Here is a 22,668-nt window from a genome sequence, read left to right as displayed (position 1 = left end):
GTGACTCTTTGAGGAGAAGACTGAGTCATGAGCCCAAGCCTCACTTCAGAAGCCTGCACAGCGTGGCTTCACATATAGGAGATGAGATTGCTGAACAGTCACAAACAAAACTTAATACATTTAATCATATTCCACACCGAAGAAGTTCACATTGAAAAGGAACCCACCGCAAATCTTTCTATACAGGATAAAACTGTTATACTGAATGATCACCCTCTTAATTTACCGGTGCTGAAAATGGGCATTTGCATAGGTTATATTTTCTGAGAGCAGGTACCCTGCTGCTGAGGGTCGTGGAAACGATCTCCCTTTGAAAACACACCACGGCTGGCCAGAGAGGGACACATAGATGCCTGTAGAGAAAAATGAACTAGCTGGAAATAACAGACAGGTCATTTCTCCTGACAGACGTGTCTGTCAACATGGCCCCCTTTTCCAAGAAGAAGCAGCAGTGAAAAAACCTCCTCCACTCGTTCCTAAACAGGGACATGTTGTAGAGAATGGGGTTGACGGCCGCGTTGGCAAACGTGAAGGCCATCACCCAGAAGAAGAGGGACGGCCAGATGACCAGGTTCTGCTTGAAGTTCTGGATCAGGATGAGGAGGATGGTGATGATGATGGGACTCCACATGATGAAGAAGGATACCATGAGCAGGAAGAGGGTGCGGAAGAGCCGGACGTCCTGCTGGGACACACGCAGCTGGTGGCTCTCTGAGTAGGCCAGGCTCATCGTGAGCCTCTTCCTGGATGCCTTCGTGATCTGCAGGAACACAAAAGAGAGCCAGAGCCACGGTTTACGGCAGGACATCAGTGGCTGTCGCTCTGGGAGGACCAGCGAAGCCCCAGGAGCTGGAACCTGCCATCCTCGCTTCACTGGGACTGTTTGGCTTTGGAGCTTTGTGCGGAGAGGGCTCCCTCCTCAGAGGCCTGACTCTCCTCCCGCACTAAGGATGCGTCGGAGAAATGGGGCAGCTGGCCTCCTGAGAATAAGGCCAAAGTAAATCCATGTTGCAAATAGCGTTGATGTACTGTGTGTGCCGTGCTAAGTCGCTTCAGTCATGTCCGACTCTTTGCGACCCCATGGACTGTGGCCCACCAGGCTCCTCTGCCCATGGAGATTCTCCAGGCAAGAATACTGGAGTGGGTTGCCATGCCCTTCTCCAGGGGACTTTCCAATCCAGGGATGAAACCCACCTCTTTTACATCTCCCGCATTGTCAAGCAGGTTCTTCACCACTAGCCCCACCTGGGAAAGCCAGAATGGGAGGGTCTGGAAGAGAGATGTGTGATCATTCACAGAAGCACACTACTGTGGTCTGAGTGAGTTCCCACCAAGTCCATGCGTTGAAAGCTAACCCCCAAGGCTATGTTATGAGGAGCTGTTATTAGGAGCTGCCCCAATTAGGTTAAGGGAAGAAGCCCTCATCAAGGGAATTAGTGCCCTTATGAGAGACCCCAGAGTGCTCCTTCGGTCCTTCCACCCTGTGAAGACAGACAGAAGTCAGTCTGCAACCCAGAAGAGCGCTCTCATCAGGATCCCACCATGTTGGATCCTCATCTTGGACTTCCAGCCTCCAGAATTGGAGAAACACATTTGGTGGGGGTTGGGGGGTATTGTTTATAAGCCACCCAGTCTGGTATTTTGTTATGTCAGCCCAAACAGATAAAGATACACATCTCTCCCATTATTTCTTTTTCTGAAAGTGTTAAGTAATTGATTATATAAAATCAATATGTGATCAAAGGTACAAGCTGTTTGGGAACCATCTCCCAATCATGAAGGTCTGTTGACACCACCAGCAGCTATATGGAGATCAGAGGAAGCTGCCAGCAGAGAGTGACAATCCCCTCACACAGGCAAGCAGGCAGGTTCCTTGTCTGTGAGGGAGATGGGAGTCACTGACAGAACAGCCCTTCCTTCCCCCTTCCACACACCAGCCCCCCAATTCCCGTTCTGTGCTCCAGAGCTGGGGAAGCTTTAAACTGCCCCTCAGATACATTGTTTGAAACAAGCAGGCATATCCAAAAAAGTGACTAGAAAGTTCTGAAATCAGATTGAGGTGTCCTTAAAGATTGGGGCTCCCAGTAAGAAAGAGGAACTGGTCAGATCACTGCTAGTGACATGTGTTGAAAAACTGAAACCATTTCCTGTTTGTACCCCCAGGTGAGAGATGACAACAGGTAGGATTCATATCTTTGTACATATCTTTGCACACCGAGATGCACATATCAGTAGGATAAATTCCCAAGAGTGGAACTGCAAGGATCTCTAATATTTTGTGCTAATGAGCAGGGTCAGCTTTAGAGCAGAGGGATTGCAGGCAAGCAGGCTACTCTGGTGATATGGGTTCAGGAGGGTGTTCTGGACTCTTCTGTCAGGAGCCCTTGCAGGCACTGCTGTCTGGGTCTTCTGTCCAGTCTGTTCTGTTCAGTTAGAGAGTTTTGCTTCAGTGTCTGTCAGAGAGGCTGGTTACTGGTTGGCAGTGGGAGCCTTGCATGTGGAAATGGCCCATCAACTAAGGCAAGCTGACCAGATTAAAATAAAGCCCCGCATGTCCTTTCATCCCACTGTCCCATGTAAAACTAGTATTTGGGGAAGAGATAAATGTTTCATAACATCTCAGAAGCAGAGTACTGGCGCTGGGTGGGCCTGCTCAGACTTCACTCTGCTGGTGAGGCCTTCAGCACTGCTTCGTCTAAATGTAGATTCTCACTTTGCAAGGACCACACTCTGAGTAGCCAAGGCCTACCCAACCCTTCATTCTACAGGTGAGGCAACAGGCCCCCCAAGAGAGGATTTAGCCAAAGTACTCTGAAAACAGAAGCTGTGGAACTATTCATGTCAGGGAGCAAAAACCCTCTGCCATTCAACTGTGTCTTCCAGGCACAGGGTGGTGGGCTGGCCTGGCCTCCCCAGAGGTTCCAAAGAGCCCAGTGCTCAAGCTCAGGCTGCCCTGGGCATACTTACAGAGCCCTGCCCTTCCACCTATTTCTAGTTGTCCTCTAAGTACAGCCAGAAAGCAGGAGGCCTGCCCTCCTGGATCACTTGCTCAGCTTTAGGGGTGCCAAGAGGAGGGGGCTGAGAGCAGAGGCTGGGGGTGGGAGCCGGGGGTAGGCTGGTGCACCGTCAGCCCTGTGGAGCCCTGCACCCACTGGCCTGACATGCTCTGTTCCAGTCTACGACCTCTGTCCTAGGGAAGAGATCCAGCCCGGGATGTCGTACCACATCTGTGGTGCTTGCTAACTTTCCTTTGCTTAGTCTGGCCCTGTGTCCTGCTGCTTTTCCTGCAGGAGCAGTCTTCTGGCCACACAAAGAGTGCTTACATGTCTGGACATTTTAATAGCCAAAAGTCTTATCGTTAGCTCTGCCCTGGCCTTCCTAGGACCGTTGCCCTAAGATTCTTGAATCTCAAGAAGTGAAACAATTAGAAAGGAATTAGATTCATTCAAATTTGGGGCCAGATTAACTCTAAGATCTGAGTGGCTTAGAATATCCTCTTTAGAATGCTTCTAACTAGCGAAAGGACATGCTGCGCCACGCTAAGTCACTTCAGTCGAGTCTGACTCTGTGAAACTCTGCGGACCACAGCCCGCCAGCCTCCTCTGTCCCTGGGATTCTCTAGGCAAGAGTAGTGGAGTGGGTTGTGGCGCCCTCCTCAGCTAAAGGATAGCCATGTTCATTGTCTTATGGTCACATGCAATTGCTTCTGTGCAGTAGTTTTGGTCTGGGCAACAGACACTGAATGGACAGAACCCCTTCCTTCCCACTATGAATAACAGGAATTGTGATCACCAAGCTTTATGCAAGGCTCCCTGTGTGCCAGGCATGGTACTATGCATTTATTTTATAAATTATCACATTTCATCTTCACAACTGCTCTTTGGATTTGTACTATTATTATTATTATCTTCACTTCAGAGATGAGGAAACTGAACCTCAAGAAATTTGAGTAGCTTGTTGAAGTTCACTCCACCAATGCTAAATGGCTAAAGCCACCATCTGGGAAAGTCCAGCTCAGTTGACCTGAAGATCAGTGATATCATTAGTGATATCATAAATGGCTCCAACAGGGCTGCCTTCCTCCTGGCTCTTGTGCTCTGCAGTGGGGCTGTTGCTCAGGAGATGTGACCCACCATCTGAGACCCACATGCTAGAACTCATATTGGCACATCCAAGCTGGAAGGTGCTGTGTAGAATCAAAGTTAGAATATGTGTTCAAGTGAAAGCTGGTGAATTGGAGATCTTGGATGGTAGACCTAGGAGGGGAACAGCTGCCCAAGGGCAGGTGGAAGGGCTGCAGGCAAAATGGTGCCACTTCTGAGTAGCCTAAGTGCAGCCTGGTGGGCACACAAGGACGATTCCAGCAGCAGCCTCATTGCTAGTGCTGTCCACATTGCTCTGCCAAGTAGGATGGAGCCCTTGGTATAGTGTCTTTTAGGTTTTTTTTTTTTTTTTTTTTTTTTTTTTGCCAAACCACGTGGCTTGCAGGATCGTAGTTCCCTGACCAGGGACTGAACCTGGGCCCTTGTTAGTGAAAGCACAGAGTAACCACTGGACCACCAGGGGATTCCCTAGAAGTTTTTTGAGTGAATGATGTAAGTGAAAGTTCATATTTATTGAACACTTCTTATGTGCCAAGCCTCTGTGCATATCACTTGGCTTATCTCTTTAAATTCTCCCAATGATTCTGTGACTTATGTACTTTGATGACCCCCATTTTACAGAGGAGGAAACTGAGGCTCAAAGAGGTTAAGGAGATTGCCCAACAGTACCCAGCTAAGCAGCTGCAGAGCTGGACTTCAAACCTTGGCAGTCTGTCCATGCTTAAACTAATTCCTTCCCACCCTCTAATATCTCCAACAGTAGCAGTTCTTCTGTCCAGCCTGTAACTCCAAGCTCTAATGCCGGGAACATCCTGGTTCACCTCCCGCTGGCATCCTGCAGCGCTTTGTTTCAGGTGCTCACGTGGCACTTGCCACATACTCTCTGGTGGATGTTGAAGCATCACTCTTACCTCTGAGTCCCACAGGCTGCAGCTCCCTGGGGGCTGGGCAGCCCTGTGGCTTCTGTGGTCCAGGGCTCTGGCAAGGGCCTGACAATGACTATGAGCAGACAGCGAAACGGACTGACTCATGAGCCAAGTGAAGATGTGGCTGGCTCTTTTTATAGCACCGACTGATGCTACCATTTCCTTCCATCCACAGTTCCCACAGCTTTGAGGGAGCGAGAAGGAAAATGGGCCCATTATAATCAAATGTGGCTCCTCCCCTGCTCCCTTCCCTACTTTAGATGACATGACTAACCAACTTTCATTCAGGGTTTAAAGTGTCTCTGGCATTGCACTAAATGCTTGATGTACTTTTAGATCAAATTAAATGCTCGATTAACTTCTGAGGATTAACTTTAATCCTTAAAACAAGCCTCTCAGGTATGTTCTTTGATTCTGGGGACAAGAGACGAGGCTCTGAAAGGTAGAGTGACTTGCTCACGGTCTCACGGTCAAGGTGGAGAAGCACACCTCAGGGGGAATGCTCTTCACTGCCCGGGACATCCTGCAGCTTCCAGAACAGAGAACAGAGCTCCCAGGAATGTGGCCCACAGCTGCCCCCATCAGGGTCACTGGCGCTTAATACAATGCACATACGTGGGCCCCCCTTCAGACACCGATTCTGTGGATCTGAGTGGCCTCAGGAACACGCACTGTTCATTAACTCCCTAGGTGCTTCTCAATCTCTAAAATATGAGAACTATGCATCTAGGACAATAGGCTTGGGGGTTTCCCGCAGTCCTTTGAAGAGTCACTTTTAAATTGTCTGACTTGCTGCCTTTGCATTCACTGAGCATCTGAAGGCCATGACTGAGCGAAGCTTCTCCCCAACCCACGCCACCAGACCACGGCTGCAGACAGGTGAGTGTGGGGGCGGTCACTCCCAGTGACCCAGCTCCAGCCCCTTGGATCTCCCCTGGGGGTTGCTGGGTCAATCCACACCCTCCTGATCATTAGATAACAGACTCCATCTTTCCAGAGGGCCTACCTCTTCTTCCATCACAGGCCAGCAGGCCCCAAAGCTAGGGAACGAGGGCCAAGCACGGGGAAAGGAAGCGCCATGTGCTTATTACCTAACACCTTCACCTTTAGCTGAAAAGGATTTCCTTTCTCTCCTAAGCCCTGAGCTAGGTAAAGGTTTTCCAGCTTCAGGCCAGACACTCACTCTCTCTTCAGCATATATTTTATTAAGCCCCTACTCTGTGGGCAGCACTCTTACAGGTGCTGGATGCACGGCAAGAAGCAAGGGAGCCCTGCCCATTCTGCACTTCCACTCTAGTGTTTGGTGCGGGCAGTATAGGAGGGAAGGGAGGGGGACCAACAAACCTACAAGCTGTCCCACAAATCCTGGAGGCGTCTCATCTTTCCATGGTGATGGTTACGGGGTGACAGTATAAACCAAGCCCCACCCGTCAGCAAGGTCAGCTTGATCAAAGGCACTGGGGAGTGGCCTGGAGACTATTACCCTGGGAAACTGTTGATTGGAAGAAGAGCACGCCTGAGTCAGGAGGAAAGAGGAATCTAGGGAGGCAGAGCATGGAAAAGGCCATTGCCCTGAGCAGTGGGAGCAGCCCCGGAAATAAAGAGCCTGGATGAAGCTTGCTCTCAACGCTCAGCCAGGGCGAGCCAGCAACCCAAGCCAGGACTTGAAAGCAGCTGTTCTCAAAGGAGAGTCCGTGGAGCACCAGTCCAGAGAGAGCTCTGTGGGGAAAAGGCGGTCTGCAGTCAGATTCGGCAGTGCTCCCTACTCTGTTCTGGAGTTAGAGATTCTCAAAGTTTGGTAGCATAACAAAGGCTCTGAAAAGACCTGCAGCAAAGAAGCCCACTTAACCTTGATTAATCCAGCATTTTCTAAGATCATGGAACCCTTCCTAACATTTAACATCGCATGGAGTTCTAGAGAACATTTTAGAACACTTCTCACTGCTTGTGAGGAATAGAAGTCAGGGTGATTTGAAACAGACACCTTGGGCTTCCCTGGTGGCTCACTGGGGAAGAACCCGCCTGCCAATACAGGAGATACAATCCTGATCCAGGAAGATCCCACATGCTGCAGAGCTACCAAGCCCGTGTGCTGCAACTATTGAGCCTCTGCTCTGGAACCTGGACGCCACAACTATTGAGGCCTAGAACTCACAGCAAGAGAAGCCACCATGAGAAGCCTGTGCACTGCAACTAAAGAATAGCCCACTGTCTGAAACTTGAGAAAAGCCCACAGCAATGAAGACCCCCACAACCAAATTAATTAATTAAAAAAAAAGAACACCACCTCTCAGGTCTTGAGATGGTGCTGGAGTTAGAGTTAAGAATTAGAAGAAGTGACAGGTATGAGGTGAGGCTGCTGGGAAAGTTACCTGTCCTGTGGCTCCAAATGATATGCTAATTATGTCTCTATAAATATAGCTAATTAACATTGATATTCAATTGGTTTTCCAGTTACACTCTTGACAGAAAAAGCTCGGCAAAAAGGCTGATTCAGTCTCTCAGTTCTGAATATCTTCAGAGGGAGAGAGAGATGCAAGCTAGCAGGCTCTGCCTGGGTTCTCCACCTGGAAGCTCACCTGCTTCCAAGCTACCCACCGGTGCAAAATGAGGACAAATGTCACAGTCCTCCTGGGAAAGGGGCAATAGTTTTACCAGTGGAGTGGAAAGTAATTTTCTGAGAGTCTTACATTTGCATGAATGTTACGATTTTCAAAACCACATTTTACCTTTTTCTTATTAAACTCTAGCAGTCTATTGAAACATAATACCTGCAGTCTCATTTTATTGTGTTAAACAACGCACTGGGACCCATTTGGCTCCAGAGAAAACTGAGGCCCACATTCATCAAGTGACTTTCCTAAGGTCACGCAGTAATAAAGCTTGGACTAGAATCAGTATCTTATGACTCTTTGTCCTGTGGTTTTCCCACTGCCCCAAAGAAGAAGGTGCTGTTGGCCCTTGCAGGGTGATCCAAGTTTGTTTCTTACTCATTCAGTAAGGGTTTATTGATCCCCTACAATGAATAATCCAGGCTCTGTTTTAAGAACAGGACTATGGCAGTAAACAAAATGAAGTCTCTGCCTTTGGAGAGCTTGCATTCTAGGAGGCAAGACAGATGATAAACAAGCAAAAATGCACATATGGAATAGGACATGGTTGGAAGCGCTTTGAAAAGAAATCAGGGTGAGGGATTAGAGAATGAGGGGGACTCTCTGGAGAAGAGTCTCTTGAGCAGAGACCTAAATGAAGTGGGAACGTGGCCCACACAGAAGCCTGGGGGTAGAGATCCCGGAGAGGAAATGGCAGGTGCAAAGGCCCTGAGGCAGAGTGTGTTGGCATATGTGAGGAACAGCCCCAAAGGCATAAGGGAGGTGGGGCAGGGGAGAAGACAGGTGAGAGGGGCAGGCAAGGGCCGGATCACACGGGGCCTTGAGCAGAGAGTTTCAGCTTTTCCCGAGTGTGTGAGGGAAGTGATGGGATCTAAATCACATCTTTGACTCATTGCTCGGAACACCGTGTCATAACTGTGAGTCACAGCGGACAATCTGATTCATCCAGGAGCCGTCTTGGGATCTGTGATGGGAAGAACGGAAGGCTGGCCGTGGGTTTCTATGCGCAGTGTCTGGAACTGCGATTACATGTGGATGGAAAAGAGGACCCCTCCCCCAACTCCTCAGGGCTCAGGGGTATTTCCAGGTGAGCCCTGGCATGAGGAGAAGATGGAGGGGGTGGGAAACCATTCCAGAGAAGAAGTCATCCTTCTTCAGAAGGCGGCTGAGTAGTGTGAGGCACAAGTGAACAGAGCCAGATCGGAGCCCTCTCAGCCTCTTCGGGGCTCAGGGGTGGGACCACCCAAGCAGGAGGCATGGATGCCCCTGCCAGCATCTGCCCAGCCCAAGCCCAGCCAACCAACCAGCCCTGCCCCACCACCAGGTCCTAGATTCCGCCTTGCCCCAAATCTGGGCCCTGCTGTTCCTTCTCTCAAAAATCTCAGCGGTACCTCCTCCCAGCATGCTGTGAGAGGATGAGAGGAGCGGCCTTGCCTGACAATTAACAGCAGCAGTAATTTCTTCATCCCCTGCTACAGGCAGGTGTGACACTCACCCCAGTCGCACCATGAGTAACTCCTATGTCTCTCACAAAAGTCTTAAACTATTGGACTTCTGATCATTATTTTGCTGACGAGGGAACTGAGGTCCAGAGAAGGTAAGTAACTTGCTGAGGCCACGCAGCAAGTAAGGGGCAGATTCAGGACTGATTATTAAAACAACAGGTCTCCTTCTTTTACGTCCTTTTGTCTTTTACAGCCCTTTGCTTTTCTCCTTTTTCCCTCTTTTTTCTCTTTTAACAATTTGCAAAGTGTTTTCACACAAAGCCTCACCATGGGTTTCACTGCGTTGAATAGCAGTGAAAATTGTGTCTCCCCCTTCCTTTTTCTTGTGTTAAAGCTCCTTCTAGATTGTGGCCTGCTCTTGACCAATCTCCACCCCACACCAACACTTCACACAGCAGATCCTTGACAAACGTCTGAAGAATTAAAGTGTTGGAACTCTGGAACCAGACTAGGTTTATGTCATGATACGGCTGCTTATGAGCTGTGTGAGCTTTCATAAATTACTTAACTTCTCTATGCCTACGTTTCCTCATCAGTAATTCTAGTTAGGAGTAGATGAGTTCCTGACACATGTAAACACCACTTGTTAAAAAAAAAATTTTTTTTTTTAATAAATTCATTCTACAGGGCTTCCCTGGTGGTCTAGTGGTTAAGAGTCTGCCTGCCAATGCAGGGGACATGAGTTCGATGCCTGGTCCCAGAAGATCCAACGTGCCTTGGAGCAACTAAGCCCAAGCGCCACAACTGTGGAGCCCACACGCCTAGAGCCCGTGCTTTGTAACAGGAGAAGCCGCCTCCGTGGGAAGCCCGCACGCCACACGAACGGTAGCCCCCGCTCACCATAACTAGAGAAGGCTGGAGCACAGCAACAAAGACCCAGTGCAGCCAAAAATAAGTAAATAAGTAAACCCTAAAAAAATCTTCAATCTACATTTCTCTTTTTCCCCTCGCTTTTTTTTTTTAACATGATGATAGTAACTAAAGCTCACAAAGCATTTATACATGCCAGACTCCCACTGTAAGCACCTTGCAGACCTCAGTGGCAGGCTTGAATCTGCCTCACACCCTTGAATAAGCTGCAGGTGGGGCATCACTTAAACGGATCACAAGTCAACTGGTGGGCAAAAGCCTCGGGATGAACATGGTGGTCATCTCTCACAGAATCCAAGGACTACAAGACTCAGATGGAAGATGGCTCGGTTTGGGGTTCTAAACCGCTAAGCAGGTCACAGATCTTTAGCTACAAAGAAAGGGCCGTAAAAATGGCCAGACAGCAAGCAGGACCTAAGGGCCCCACTTCAGTATGCTCGTTTACCATTATGACCCACCATATGCTATAAAACCAAGATTCAACAACTGTAAACACTGGAGAGGACTCAGAGGTTTTGTATTAAACCTTCTAAAGCGAGCATGAACACAGGCAGACTGCTGCCTTTGCCTGGGCCAGCATCTCATATGCAAATATGCTGCCTCAAGGGATAAGAGAGCAGCAGGCTGGCAGGTCTTTGTTATGTCCCTGTACATGTCACACTTGAAGGAGGAAATCATTTCCTGTTTCAGTGCCCTGATGAAAGGCACAAGCCCTGGGTGTGAAGGCTAGCAATGCACGGAGACAGGAGGGCTTCTGGTGAGGCTCAGCTTCTGGGAGCCGCTTCGAGGAGGGTGGTCAGTTTGTGAGCTGTGTGTTTATGCTTTCTGTATTTATACTGTACTTCAATAAAAGGTTTTGAAAGTGTACATTCTTTATTGCCACCTTGCTGACTGTGACAGGGAAACAATGGACACAACCCAACCCAAAAGCTCATAAAATAAATTATGGCACATCTGTATGATGGAGGACCATGAAGTCATTGCAAATAATGAGGCAGAGATACGGGAACTGATACAGAAAGATGTCACGATATAGTCCTAATCAAAAAAAGGAAGTTACAAAGTAGAAAGCATTATCTCAAATCTGAAAATAACATGGTTGAACCATGGAAATAGTGGATACTTAATAGTTGACCATTTTATATGGTTCAATATATATATACACACATATGTGTGTGTGTTTATATGTACACACATGTACATATACACATTCACATTTCATATAAGTATGTATATATATAAATGTATAAAATATAACCTGAAGACAATATTCTTTAAACTGCCAACAAAGGGGGTAGACAAGATTGTATTTAGTATCTGTGTTACATATTTCTATGTCTTTAATTTTTTATAATGAATTATATTACCTTAGTGATCAGCAAAAACAATAATTATTACAATCACAAAGATAAAACTTTTTAAAAATACCAAACTTTTGTCCCTTAGAGGGATGGATCTGCGGAGTGAGCCAGGATTGGGCTGATGTGAATTCTAAGGTAACTTCTGACCCAGAAATGCTAAGATTCCATCTGAACCTGAATGAAGTTCAGCCACTGGGCTTGAAGCAAACATACCTGTAAAATTTTGGAGTAACTGATCACAATAAGCAGTCCTGGTACCAAGAAGTTGAAAATAGCAAATGACACATCCCAGGTGATTTCTCCGCCAATACTGGGCCAAACCAGTGTGCAAATCAGAATTTCCTACATACAAAAAGGAAAAGAAGGTCATTTAACGTGGGATTCTTATTTGGCCTTTAGCTCAAGCCCAGTTGAGGTTATCTGGCACTGTTATGCTATTGTGTTTTGATGTCACACAACTGGTATGACAAGAAACCCTAGAATCCCTTCTACTGCCCACACAACCCCACTTACAAGTCATTTGCCTCAAACCCTCAGAATCACCGTGATTATTATTCCCATTCTCCAGTGAAGGCACATGGACCTCAGGGTCCAAAGGCTGGGGAGACCTCGGCGTGATTTTGGATCATGGCTCCATCACACAGATCATGTCCAAAGGCATGATCCCGGATTCAGTGCTCTACTTCCTTGGACTGAGCTGCAAAGAGCCACTGAAGCTTCTCTTCCAAATCCTTCATTTTACAGGAGAAAAATCTGACCCCTGAAAGTTTACATAGATTGGAAGAGATGTGCTACACACAAACATATAAAACCAGGAGCGAGGTTTCAGTATAGTCACACTGCTGAAGGCAACACGGTCTCCATTAGGGCTTTAAGTGTTCGTTTGGGGGATGTTCAAATGTAACTTTGCCAAGCTGCATCAAGGCAGCCATGATTTACTCCAGAGCAGTGCTGGAGCCAAGACTTGGGAACTCTGTCCTCGTGTTCCTCTCCTGCAGGGAAGCACCCAACAGGCTTGGAGCAAAGATGCAGCTGCAGACATCAGTTAAAGACGTAAAACCACTGAGATGGGACGGAAGAGTGTGTAGGTTTGTGACCTCGCTGCTATTGCTATCACTATGTTGTGCTGAATTCAGTTGTTTGACACTAATTACAAACCCCATCCACTCCAGTACTCTTGCCTGGAAAATCCCATGGAAGGAGGAGCCTGGTGGGCTGCAGTCCATGGGATCGTGAAGATTCAGACACGACTGAGTGACTTCACTTTCACTTTTCACTTTCATGCATTGGAGAAGGAAATGGCAACCCACTGCAGTGTTCTTGCCTGGAGAATCCCAGGGACGGGGCGGGGGGAGGGGGCCCTGGGGGGCCGCCGTCTATGGGGTCGCACAGAGTCAGACACGACTGAAGCGACTTAGCAGCAGCAGCAGCAACATGTATCAAAATTGCGTGGTTGAACTCAAAATACAATCAAATAATCACCCCTTTTCCTGTTCGGTATTAACAAACAATAGTAACATCTGAAATTCACTGAGCATTTATTCTTGGCCAGGAAACACTTTACACACATTATCTTATTGAATGTTCAATACAGCCTCTTTTGAAGTGCATAGTTACTTTCCCCAAATACACTGAGGAAGGAACTAAGGCCTAGAAACATTCTCCTAAAATATTAGTCTAAAACACTAACGATATAGTCCTTTTTAATCATCTCCAAAGAGCTGGGTGGTTATAAAGGATATCCTGGGATCTACCAAGAAAACCCTAAGGCAAGTCAGGCAGGGAAAAATGATTTAGTTATATTTATGCCTTATGGTGGCCTTTCCTGGTGGCTCAGATGGTATAGAATCTGCCTGCCATGCAGGAGACTCGGGTTTGATAACCTGGGTCGGGAAGATCCCCTGGAGAAGGAAATGGCAACTCACTCTAATATTCTTCCATGGGATTGCAAAGAGTTGGACACGACTGAGTGACTAACACTTCGTACCTGGAGATGGGGGGTGCAGTTGGGGTGAGAATGTTGCTTCCTTTTCCTATTTGATTGAGATGGCTTGCAAATGCACTGAATATTCTAGTAACTTGTTATTCTATCCTCACCACACTGTGCACAACTGATAGAAGGAAGTTTATTACAGCTGTCTACATTTTGGTAGTTGGAAAGAAATCTGTATCTCTCATGGATCTTCTGAATGTTGGCAGTGCAGTGACCATGGTTCTTTGGGAAATCCACGGAGCCTTTGCTTGTACTTAGACCTCCACCCACCAGGGACCCCTCCCTCCGGGTGCATCGGTGGGCAACACATATCAGCAGATATGTTGACGCAGCAATCAGGAGAAACAGATTCCAGCCCTGAGTGGGACTTAGTCTCTAATTCTTACACAGAGAAACAGATGATCCCAGAACCATTTCTTAAAACCCCCAAGAGACCCCAAACTCTTTCCCAAAACCCTCTCCAGAATGTCTGCCCTACTTTCTCCAGGCTTAAAAAGATTTTGTAGAAGAATGTGTAATGATAGAACAAGGTGTTCCCTCTAAATTTCAGGGAAAATATAGATTTTTAAATAATATGCCTGTATCAGCCTCATGTTGTTGAGGAAAAGGTATAGGTGGGAATGTACAGGTATCTACCCACACACCCACACAAAGAAGCAGAGGAAGACTGGAAATCCAATTAAAAATTGAAAAGACCAAAAAATCCCAAGCACACAGACACTTGATGCAGGAACGGTATATGTCAAGTATGTAAACCCCCATGATTCAATATATTGAGAAATTTTCCTTCAGATTTTCTTGCACAAATGAGTACCAGGTAAATTTTAATATTTTGCTAATAATGACGCTCAGTGATTGGAAGGTGAAAGATCTTAAGAAATGCTCAGAAAAGACGGATAAAGGCTTCCCATGACTGAGTGACTCAGTGGGCATTTGTAGCACAATGATGCTTTTGTCATTTTCTTGTGCTCATTAAAAAAGGCATGTGGGGGGAAAAAAAGACTGGAAAGATACACTCCAGGAAATTAACAGTGTCTATTCCTAGGTGGGACTCAAGTTATATTTACTCTTTTGACTTCTGTGAGTTTTCTAAATTTTCTATAATGTGTCTATGTGACTTTTATAAGAGGGGGAAAATGGCAGTAAAAGTTTATTTTTAAGAGAAATGATGAGAAAATATGAAACACAAATTACCACGATAGTTGAGAAACCTACACAGCTATTTTTTTCAATAAACACAACGAGCCCAGGAAGACTCTCAAATTCCGTGACACTGATGAAGATGCTCTTTGACTTTTTTGATTTGTGGCTCTCACTCCAGATAGGAGTGTGTAAGGAAGTAAGATAGGAACTCTGCCAGGCCCCCTCATCCATGAACTAAGAGACAGTGAGGGTGGCTTGCGTGAAGTTAATGACTAATCACATGTATTCTAGAAAGCTTTATATGGTATCATTGGTTAAATGCAGTATTTATCATCATTTCAAAAAAAAAAAAAAGAACAGGCACCAGGCCCACAGTCCAAGACCTAACATGGTGTTATAAGTTTTTGTTTCTGTGGGAAAGTCCATTCGACATAAGTCATTTTGCTTCTAGGTATTCTCATAGGCTGTGACTTGTAGAAGGAGTTTGGCAGTCAGACAAATCTGGGAGGTTGGGGCGTGACTATTAGAATATTCTCTGTAATTTTTCTGCACATTTAAAATGTTTTCTGATTTCAAGAAGGAAATTTGAAAACCAAAAGCATTGGGTCTACTTCCCTACTGAGCCACACAAGCAGAGTTGGCTCAGCTGGTGACGGTGTCCTGGAATCTATTTGTCCAACCACTCGCTGACTCAAGCCACCGTGGCTGAGCCACTGAGAGGCTGCAGAGGGAATGGGCCAGGAGGCTGCGGTGCAGCCAGGGAGGGAGAAGAGCACTAGGAAACCTCAGTACAGAGCAGCGAACTAGAAGTGCCCAGGGAGCTACCGGTGATGGGATTGTGGCGTGACCGAGAAAGCGGCATCCAGGCGGGGTAGTGTCAACTGTGTCTGTGAGGATGGGGCTTTGGCCAAGAGAACAAGGAGGCTGGAGCTCCGTGTCCCAATCAGAAAGGATGTAGGTGGGAGGCCAGGTACAGTAGTGTGAAATGTGCTTGGGGGTGACCTGTATTCCCATCCCAATCTCCATCTCCCCCTGGCAGTCTCATCCACTTTTGCGGTGGCTTTTTGCAGATGCCGCTGCCATCTACTCTTTCCAGCACAGTCTTCTGCTGAACCCCAGACTGGCCTCCCCACCCCAAGAGCATCTCTACAGGATGCTTCACAGGCACACCTAGCCTCCAGTGTCACACCCCAACGATTCCACCTCCTGTATCATAGTATCCAGGCACAGAGCCTCCACTTTCCAAGCTGTCAGATTCCTGAGAGCTGCCTTGCCACCTTCTCTCTCCACTCAGAGGGAACTCCCAGGTTCTGCCTTAACAGCTATCCAACTCACCACAAGCTCTTTCTCATTGCCCCCCAAGACCCAGTCATCTCTCACCTTCTAAGTCCCAATGCCCTAAAGGGTATGTACCTGGCCCTTCTCTAGTTGGCCTCCACCAACCCTTCCAGCTACATTTCATGCAAACATGTGGGCTGTTTCTTCTGCCTGTTACATCCCTCCAGTCCCCCATGTCACTCATGGCTTTCCAGGAAGAGTCCCCTGAGAGTGGGGGACATCTGTCTACAAGCACTGCTCAAGAGCTGATCCCTGCCCCCACCAGCTGACTCATCTGCAAAGGCCACCTGATTTCAGCTGTTTCTTGTCAGCTTCTCTAATGACTCTCCCTGGAACACCCTTGGGGATCCCTTTGTAAATAATTCTCCCTGCCCCACCTCTTCAAACAAGATGGAAGACCTCAAGGTTGTTTTAAGAAACTAGGCATCCTAGTTATATATCTCCGCTCCTCTCAGCTTCCCAGCTGCGAAGAAAGAACATACCCATGCAAGAAATGGACTTACTTTCCTGTACCTTAAAAGTATCCTTTAATATTAGCAAACGTAAGCAAACTTGTCTCCTCAGTCAGTCGACATGCAGTAGAGACATAATGGCATTATTGGCCTGAAATGAAACCGGGACAGGGCAGAGAGCAGTGTGACCAAGCGCTCCTCCGGAAGTGTGAACTCATGGGAGAGGATCCTGGAGGGACAGACAGACCCTGGCTAGCTTCCAGTTCCATCCTTTGTTCATCCTGTGACTTTAGGCATCTTCTCCTTCAGAAAATAAACATGAGAACACCAACTCGTGGGGTTACTGTGGGGTTACCGAATTGTGCCAGGGTCTGAGACCAGAAGCTGGGTGACCTACATGCACCTCCTTGGAGAGAAGGACAGTGTCTTGATCATGTGACTCATGGTGGGGGCAGGAGGGAGGGGTGCTCAGTAAATGTTTGCAGAATAAATGGGAAGCACACTCTGACCAGGGTGGACAGTCCTCCCTACCTGCCAATGAGGGTCACGCCCCACTGGGACTATAACACACAGACAGGAATCCTATTGGAACAGGCTGGGATGACCTGGCTGAGACGTTGCTAGGATGTGTCCACTCTCTTAAAATGGCAGTGTTTTGTTTGTTTGTTTTTAATGTCAGTCTTTTATTTTATAGCAGTCCGAAGAATTATACTGTTTGAAAAATGTTTAAAATATTTATAACCAAAGATAAGGAGACTAATAATAGCTGGCAACTCTTGAGTGCTTAACTCTGTGTGTGCCAGGTGTTAGTTCATTTGCTAAACATAGTCACCACGATGTTAATAAGGGTAATATTGCTACTGTGCCCATTTTGCAAATGAGGAAAGTGAGGTATAAGAGAGATGAGACCACTTGCCTCTGTCTCACAACTCCTAAATGGCAGGGATGGGATTCAAACTCAGATCATCTGACTCCAAAATCTGCATTCCTAATACCAAATTATCTAGCATTTTCTAGAATGTCTACCATTTCATCGAAGTTTGTGACAGTCTAATCACCTTGACTGCTGGGCACCCACTGCCCAAATGGACAAAGATAATCACGTTCCTGGGGACTGGGTTTGACCAGGGATGCAGCTCAGATAAGCAAAAAACTCTGAGAGACACTGTCTCCCTGGCCTGTTCTCCTGGAGGGGAGGGAGCCAGTCTGCGCCTGGGTTTAGTTAGTTCTCTGAGCTGGTGGTTTGGGTAGGAAAATGTCCCCCATCCAAAACCTCCATATTTAGTGTCCAAGTGGGAGGGGGCAGGCAGAGCCAGGAAGTTGGGAGTAGAGGATTGAGAAAACAAGTCTTTGCTAATTTTAAATTTGAGTCTCAGTTCAGTCTAGACTAGATCCTTCTCTGTCTCTTTTTTTTAATGTCCCCTCCCTCCTGCTCCCACCCCAATTCTCATTCTTCTCAACTTAATCCTTTAACTGCAGAGCCTCAGTCGACCCACCTATAAAATAAGACATTTCCTACATGTTCAGGTCATAGCCCTTGAAGAACCAGGAGTTTTCTGTTTGTTGGGAGGTGTGAGTATGTGTGTGTTGGGAGTGTGGAGCAGGTAGGGAAAACAGCAGAGGATGGAGGGCTGGAAAGGACTGTCCCAGGTTTTCATCAGAAGTTCCACCTTGGGGAACACGGCTCCCGCAGCCAGCTCACCTATCCCTAATCTTCTGGCCCACTCTCTCCCTCTCCAAAGGCTCTTAAGACCAGAGTGGTGTTTCTGCATTAAAATAATAAGAGGGGTCTGCGTGCCCAGCCCCAAAAGGGACTGAAGGAAGGTCACCCCAACACGAATCTCCACAGAGGCATCTTACGGTAAAACTCCCGCCATCCCAGAAGGGCTGTGGAGGGTCCAGCCTCCACAAGTGCCATACCTGGGTCAATCCAGAGTGGCAAGGCACGGAAGGTCCTGCCTCTGTGCGAAGGCCTTCTGACTCAAACAGCCCCTGTGTCCACGTCAGCAAGCAGTTCTAGTCTGGGCTGTTGGCTGGGAGGTGACAAGAGCCTCGTTTCTTAGGGTCATTCGCCCGGTTAAATAGGAGTGTACCTGAATAGTACTCCCCCTCCACCCCCGCCCCCCAGGCCCCTTCCGGTGGGGCTCACAGACCTCTGTCCCTGGCCTTCCCGGAGAGGCGCACAGAACATAACACCGGGATAACAGCCAGAATCGCGGGCCTCTGTCCAGGTCTGGTGTCCCGGCTGAATCTCCGCGCGCGCAAGCCCCGCCTGCAGTCGCGCCGCAGCACAGCAAGAACAGGCCCGCGCCCGCAATTCCGGACCGTGGGACTGGAGCAGACTCGAGCCAGTGTCGTGAACAAAGCAAAAGCTTTGTTCTGTCCCACAAAGATCCTAATGGCATCTCTGGGTGTGCCACCCGAGTAAAGCTCAGGGGCTCAACCTCGAGAATCTTCGGAATATTTCGGGCACCCAGGATTCCCTGAATTCACTCTTCATCCAAAGCTCCCAGGGTAAGATCCCTCTAGTTTAATCCCTCTAGTTTAGTCCCTTCCGTTTTGCAGTTAGAAAAACTGAGGCTCCAGAGAGGAAGTGACAACCCCTGTAGAGGCAGCAGTAGCTCTGGGGTCTCTGGGTCTCCAAGGCCCTTTCCCTCCAGCCTATCCACACACACATGCCCGCGATTCTCAAAGCAAGACCCTCACTCACCTCGCACCGAATCTGCTGAGCACGATCTCAGCTCCTCCTACACTAGGGGTGAGAGCATTCACTCTCTGCGTACCTTGGCTTCCTCATCTGTAAATACGTGTGATAATAAGTACTGCGAGAAAGCAGAATTTACTATAATGTGATCAGTCATTCCAGGTCTGCCAAGTTCCGTCTGTCTAACCGTTAAGCCCCCGTTACTCCATTAACCTCGCAATAGTGCACCTTACAAGCCTTTCGGGGACTCCGCTCACAACGTTTTGGAGGGCGTTTAATGTAATCTACACCGTAGGGTCATAGTGAAATTTAACAGATACAACTTTACAGTGCCGAGCACGGTGACACCGCTAGTAAATGCAACAAATGGCCTATTCTTGTTTTGTTGTTTTTGTTAACGACCATGCCAGATCACCGTCTCCGTCACATTCCGCCTGCCAGCCCTTCCCGGACACCTGCCCGGCGCGCACAGCGCGGCGCTCACCTGGTCAGCGCCGGGTAACCGCTGCGGGAGGACGCGGAAGAAGATGCAGAGCGGCAGCGCGGTCATGGTCGAGTAGCCCCAGATCAACGCGAGCAGCGCGGCCCGCGCCCGCCGCCCCGGGCCCCGCGCGCCACGCTGCACGCGCACGATGCACACCACGCGCTCCAAGCTGACTGCCGCCAGCGTGAAGATGGTGACGCTGCCGCTCAGGGTCATCATGTAAAAGAGCAGGTGGCAGGCAACCGGGCCCAGGAGCCAGGCCTCCGTCCAGCGCACAACCAGCACGAGCGGGATGGAGCTGGTGAAGAGCAGGTCCGCGAAGAAAAGATTGAGCACCAGGCTGGCGGTGGTGCCGCGGCGCCGTCGGCGCGCTACCAGCACCAAAGCGCACACGTTGCCCAGCAGCGACACCACAAAAATGAGTGCCAGCACCACGGTCTCCACGGCGTTCAGCACTAGCCGGTGGTCGCCCTTGACATCGGAGAAGAACGGGAAACGGGTGCGGTTGGCCCGCTCCAGGCTGCGCACGGGCGCAGTGCCCGCCGCCTGCGCGCACTCAGGGGACATGCCGGGCACCCCGCGGCCCGCAGCCTTCTGCGAGCGGGCTCATCTGGGAGGTGACTGAATGCCAAGGCGGGGAAAGAGGGAGGGAGAGGGTTGCGACATCTTCCCTCTGGCCCCCTCCCTCCTGAGCAGCGCCGGAGCTGGGCGTTGCAAGCTAAGCCTGGGGCGCGCGGGAACGAGGAAGTGCCAGCGACGCCGGCTGGAAATACCAGGCTGTGAGCGAGGCGGCAGTTTAGGTAGAGGACGCCCTCGGCCGAAGTAGGAGCACCTGAACCCCCAGAAACCCCGCAAAGCCTCCCCAGCCCCTTTCATCCGCCAGGGGCACCCGGAGGACAACCTTAACCCACTGATATTGTTAAAACTGATTTAGGAGCGCTTGAGCTGGACTGGAGATCATTCTGTCCTGTGCTTTTCAGGCTTCACCAGAGAAGTCTCAGGGGTCTGGGAATAAATCCCAAAGCAGCTTGTAATGGGTCCAGATCATTTTGTGGGGGTGGGGAGGAGTCACTTATCACTGCTAAGTAACATGTGACTGGGTAGATTAGTTCGTCTCTCTGCCCTAGTTTTTAAAAATCTATAAATGGAGATAATAATATCCCATTGGGTAATTGTGAGTATCATAGAAAGAGATTTATACTTGGCACACAGCAATTGCTCCTGAAATGTTCAGTTCAGTTCAGTTCTGTTCAGTTCAGTCACTCAGTCGTATGGGACTCTTTGTGATCCCATGAATCGCAGCCCGCCAGGCCTCCCTGTCCATCACCAACTCTCGGAGTTCACTCGAACTCTTGTCCATCAAGTCGGTGATGCCATCCAGCCATCTCATCCTCTGTCATCCCCTTCTCCTCCTGCCCCCAATTCCTCCCAGCATCAGAGTCTTTTCCAGTGAGTCAACTCTTCACATGAGGTGGCCAAAGTACTGGAGTTTCAGCTTTAGCATCATTCCTTCCAAAGAACACCCAGGACAGATCTCCTTTAGAATGGATTGGTTGGATCTCCTTGCAGTCCAAGGGACTCTCAAGAGTCTTCTCCAACACCACAGTTAAAAAGCATCAATTCTTCAGCACTCAGCTGTCTTCACAGTCCAACTTTCACATCCGTACATGACCACTGGAAAAACCATAGCCTTGACTAGATGGACCTTTGTTGACAAAGTAATGTCTCTGCTTTTGAATATGCTATCTAGGTTGGTCATAACTTTCCTTCCAAGGAGTAAGCGTCTTTTAGTTGCCATAATTAAAATCCAGGTAAATTCTGCATTCTGAACAAAGATATAAAATACTTTCATGTAAAAAGAATGGGGCCCCAAAATATATTGAATAAACTTGGCACCCAGGAAAGACAGTCACTGCAAGTGCACACACAGGTGGTGAATGTGCCTCTGGCACCCCAATTTGACAAACACTGAACAAACCAGTCCCCTTACAGATGAAGAAACTGACTTGTCCAGGGACTTCCCTGGAGGTCTAGTTGTTAAGACTCTGAGCTCCTAAAATAGGGGGCACAGGTTCAATCCCTGGTTGGGGAACTAAGATCCTACAGGCCATATGGTGCAGCCACCAAAAAAAAAAAAAGTGACTTGTCCAGAGTGGAGTCTGGTTAGTAGTAAAGCCCCTGACCCAGACATTTCTGTCACACCCCTGTTGTCTAGTTTTCTGTTACAGTAAATTAGACAGAGAATGAAAGTGTGCCTGTGGCCCTAGGCCCAGTGACCACTTCCCTGCCAGACACCATCCCACCACCCCCTCCCTCCCCGTCTTCCCCTTTGCCATACTACCAGGCCCATCCGTCTTGTAATCATCTGTGTATTTATTAAGAATTCGGTGCACTAGCATAAGGTGCTCTCTAGTGGGGAGGAGGGGGAGAGGGCGGTCATATCTGTGTTTGCTTATCACTGTGGCATTTGGGGTCTGAGTTGACAATGTGACCTCTGAACTGAAGGGCAGATTGCATGTCAGTGGGAGATTTTCAACTTGAACCTGGACTAAATTCAGGTAGTAAAAGGGAAGCAGTTTGCTTTCTGACACAGACCAAAAAGGGCAAGAGATTGAAGTAAAGGGAACTCGAGTGAGATTTGGTACCTGCCCGATTGGGGCCACAGTGTATTAGTTTCTGTGGAAGAGAAAGGAGAACTCTGTGTGTGTGTGTGTGTGTGTGTGTGTGAGCACATTCTCGATGCACAGCATGGAGACAGGAAGAGATTTTCCCAGAGTGGCCAACAAGAGTTCAGTCTCTGCACTAGAAAGCCTTCTCCATCTGTACCCTCCTGAGTTCTCTCAATGGCAAAATGCATCTTGCTAGCACAGAAGTTCCCAGACTTTCATATCATCTACATGGCATTCATTGGCCAAAAGAAAAACCCAACAGTTTTGTTTATTAAGCAGCTGGGTCCAAGTGACTTAAGACGACTTTATGTCCTAAAAACTTAGTGATCGTCTGGGAAAATAATAAACATCAATTAAAAAAAAGTTTTCATTTCTTTCTCAAATAATGACTTCCTAACAGAATGGGTGACCCTATTGAGTTCTATAAAGCTGGGAATCAGATGGAAGGCTGCCACTCCATCTCCTGCTGCACATTGATCTGAATCTATCTGCTTTCCATCACAGTAAT

The 22,668-nt window shown here is 48.2% G+C and overlaps 1 protein-coding gene across 1 annotated transcript; it reads right to left on the bottom strand.

Annotated features, from left to right (window-relative positions):
- Nucleotides 1–370: 370 nt before the first annotated feature.
- Nucleotides 371–20,058, bottom strand: FFAR4 (free fatty acid receptor 4). The gene is made up of 3 exons (XM_052661169.1): nucleotides 19,492–20,058; nucleotides 11,591–11,719; nucleotides 371–760 (listed from the first exon to the last, which is right to left on the bottom strand). The coding sequence occupies exons 1-3, from the start codon at nucleotides 20,056–20,058 to the stop codon at nucleotides 371–373; spliced, it is 1,086 nt and encodes a 361-aa protein (XP_052517129.1).
- Between the last annotated feature and the right edge of the window lie 2,610 nt (nucleotides 20,059–22,668).

The sequence above is a fragment of the Budorcas taxicolor genome, chromosome 23 (assembly GCF_023091745.1).
Source record: "Budorcas taxicolor isolate Tak-1 chromosome 23, Takin1.1, whole genome shotgun sequence".
Lineage (NCBI taxonomy): Eukaryota > Metazoa > Chordata > Mammalia > Artiodactyla > Bovidae > Budorcas > Budorcas taxicolor.
Note: the sequence above shows the minus strand (reverse complement) of the source record. Positions and strands in the feature narration are given on the sequence as shown.

Coding starts and splice junctions, on each gene's coding strand:
- FFAR4 (XM_052661169.1), bottom strand. CDS start 20,058: ATGTCCCCTGAGTGCGCGCAGGCGGCGGGCACTGCGCCCGTGCGCAGC. Junction 11,720..19,491: donor GGTTACCCGGCGCTGACCAG/GTGAGCGCCGCG, acceptor TTTTGTATGTAG/GAAATTCTGATTTGCACACT. Junction 761..11,590: donor GTTACTCCAAAATTTTACAG/GTATGTTTGCTT, acceptor GTGTTCCTGCAG/ATCACGAAGGCATCCAGGAA.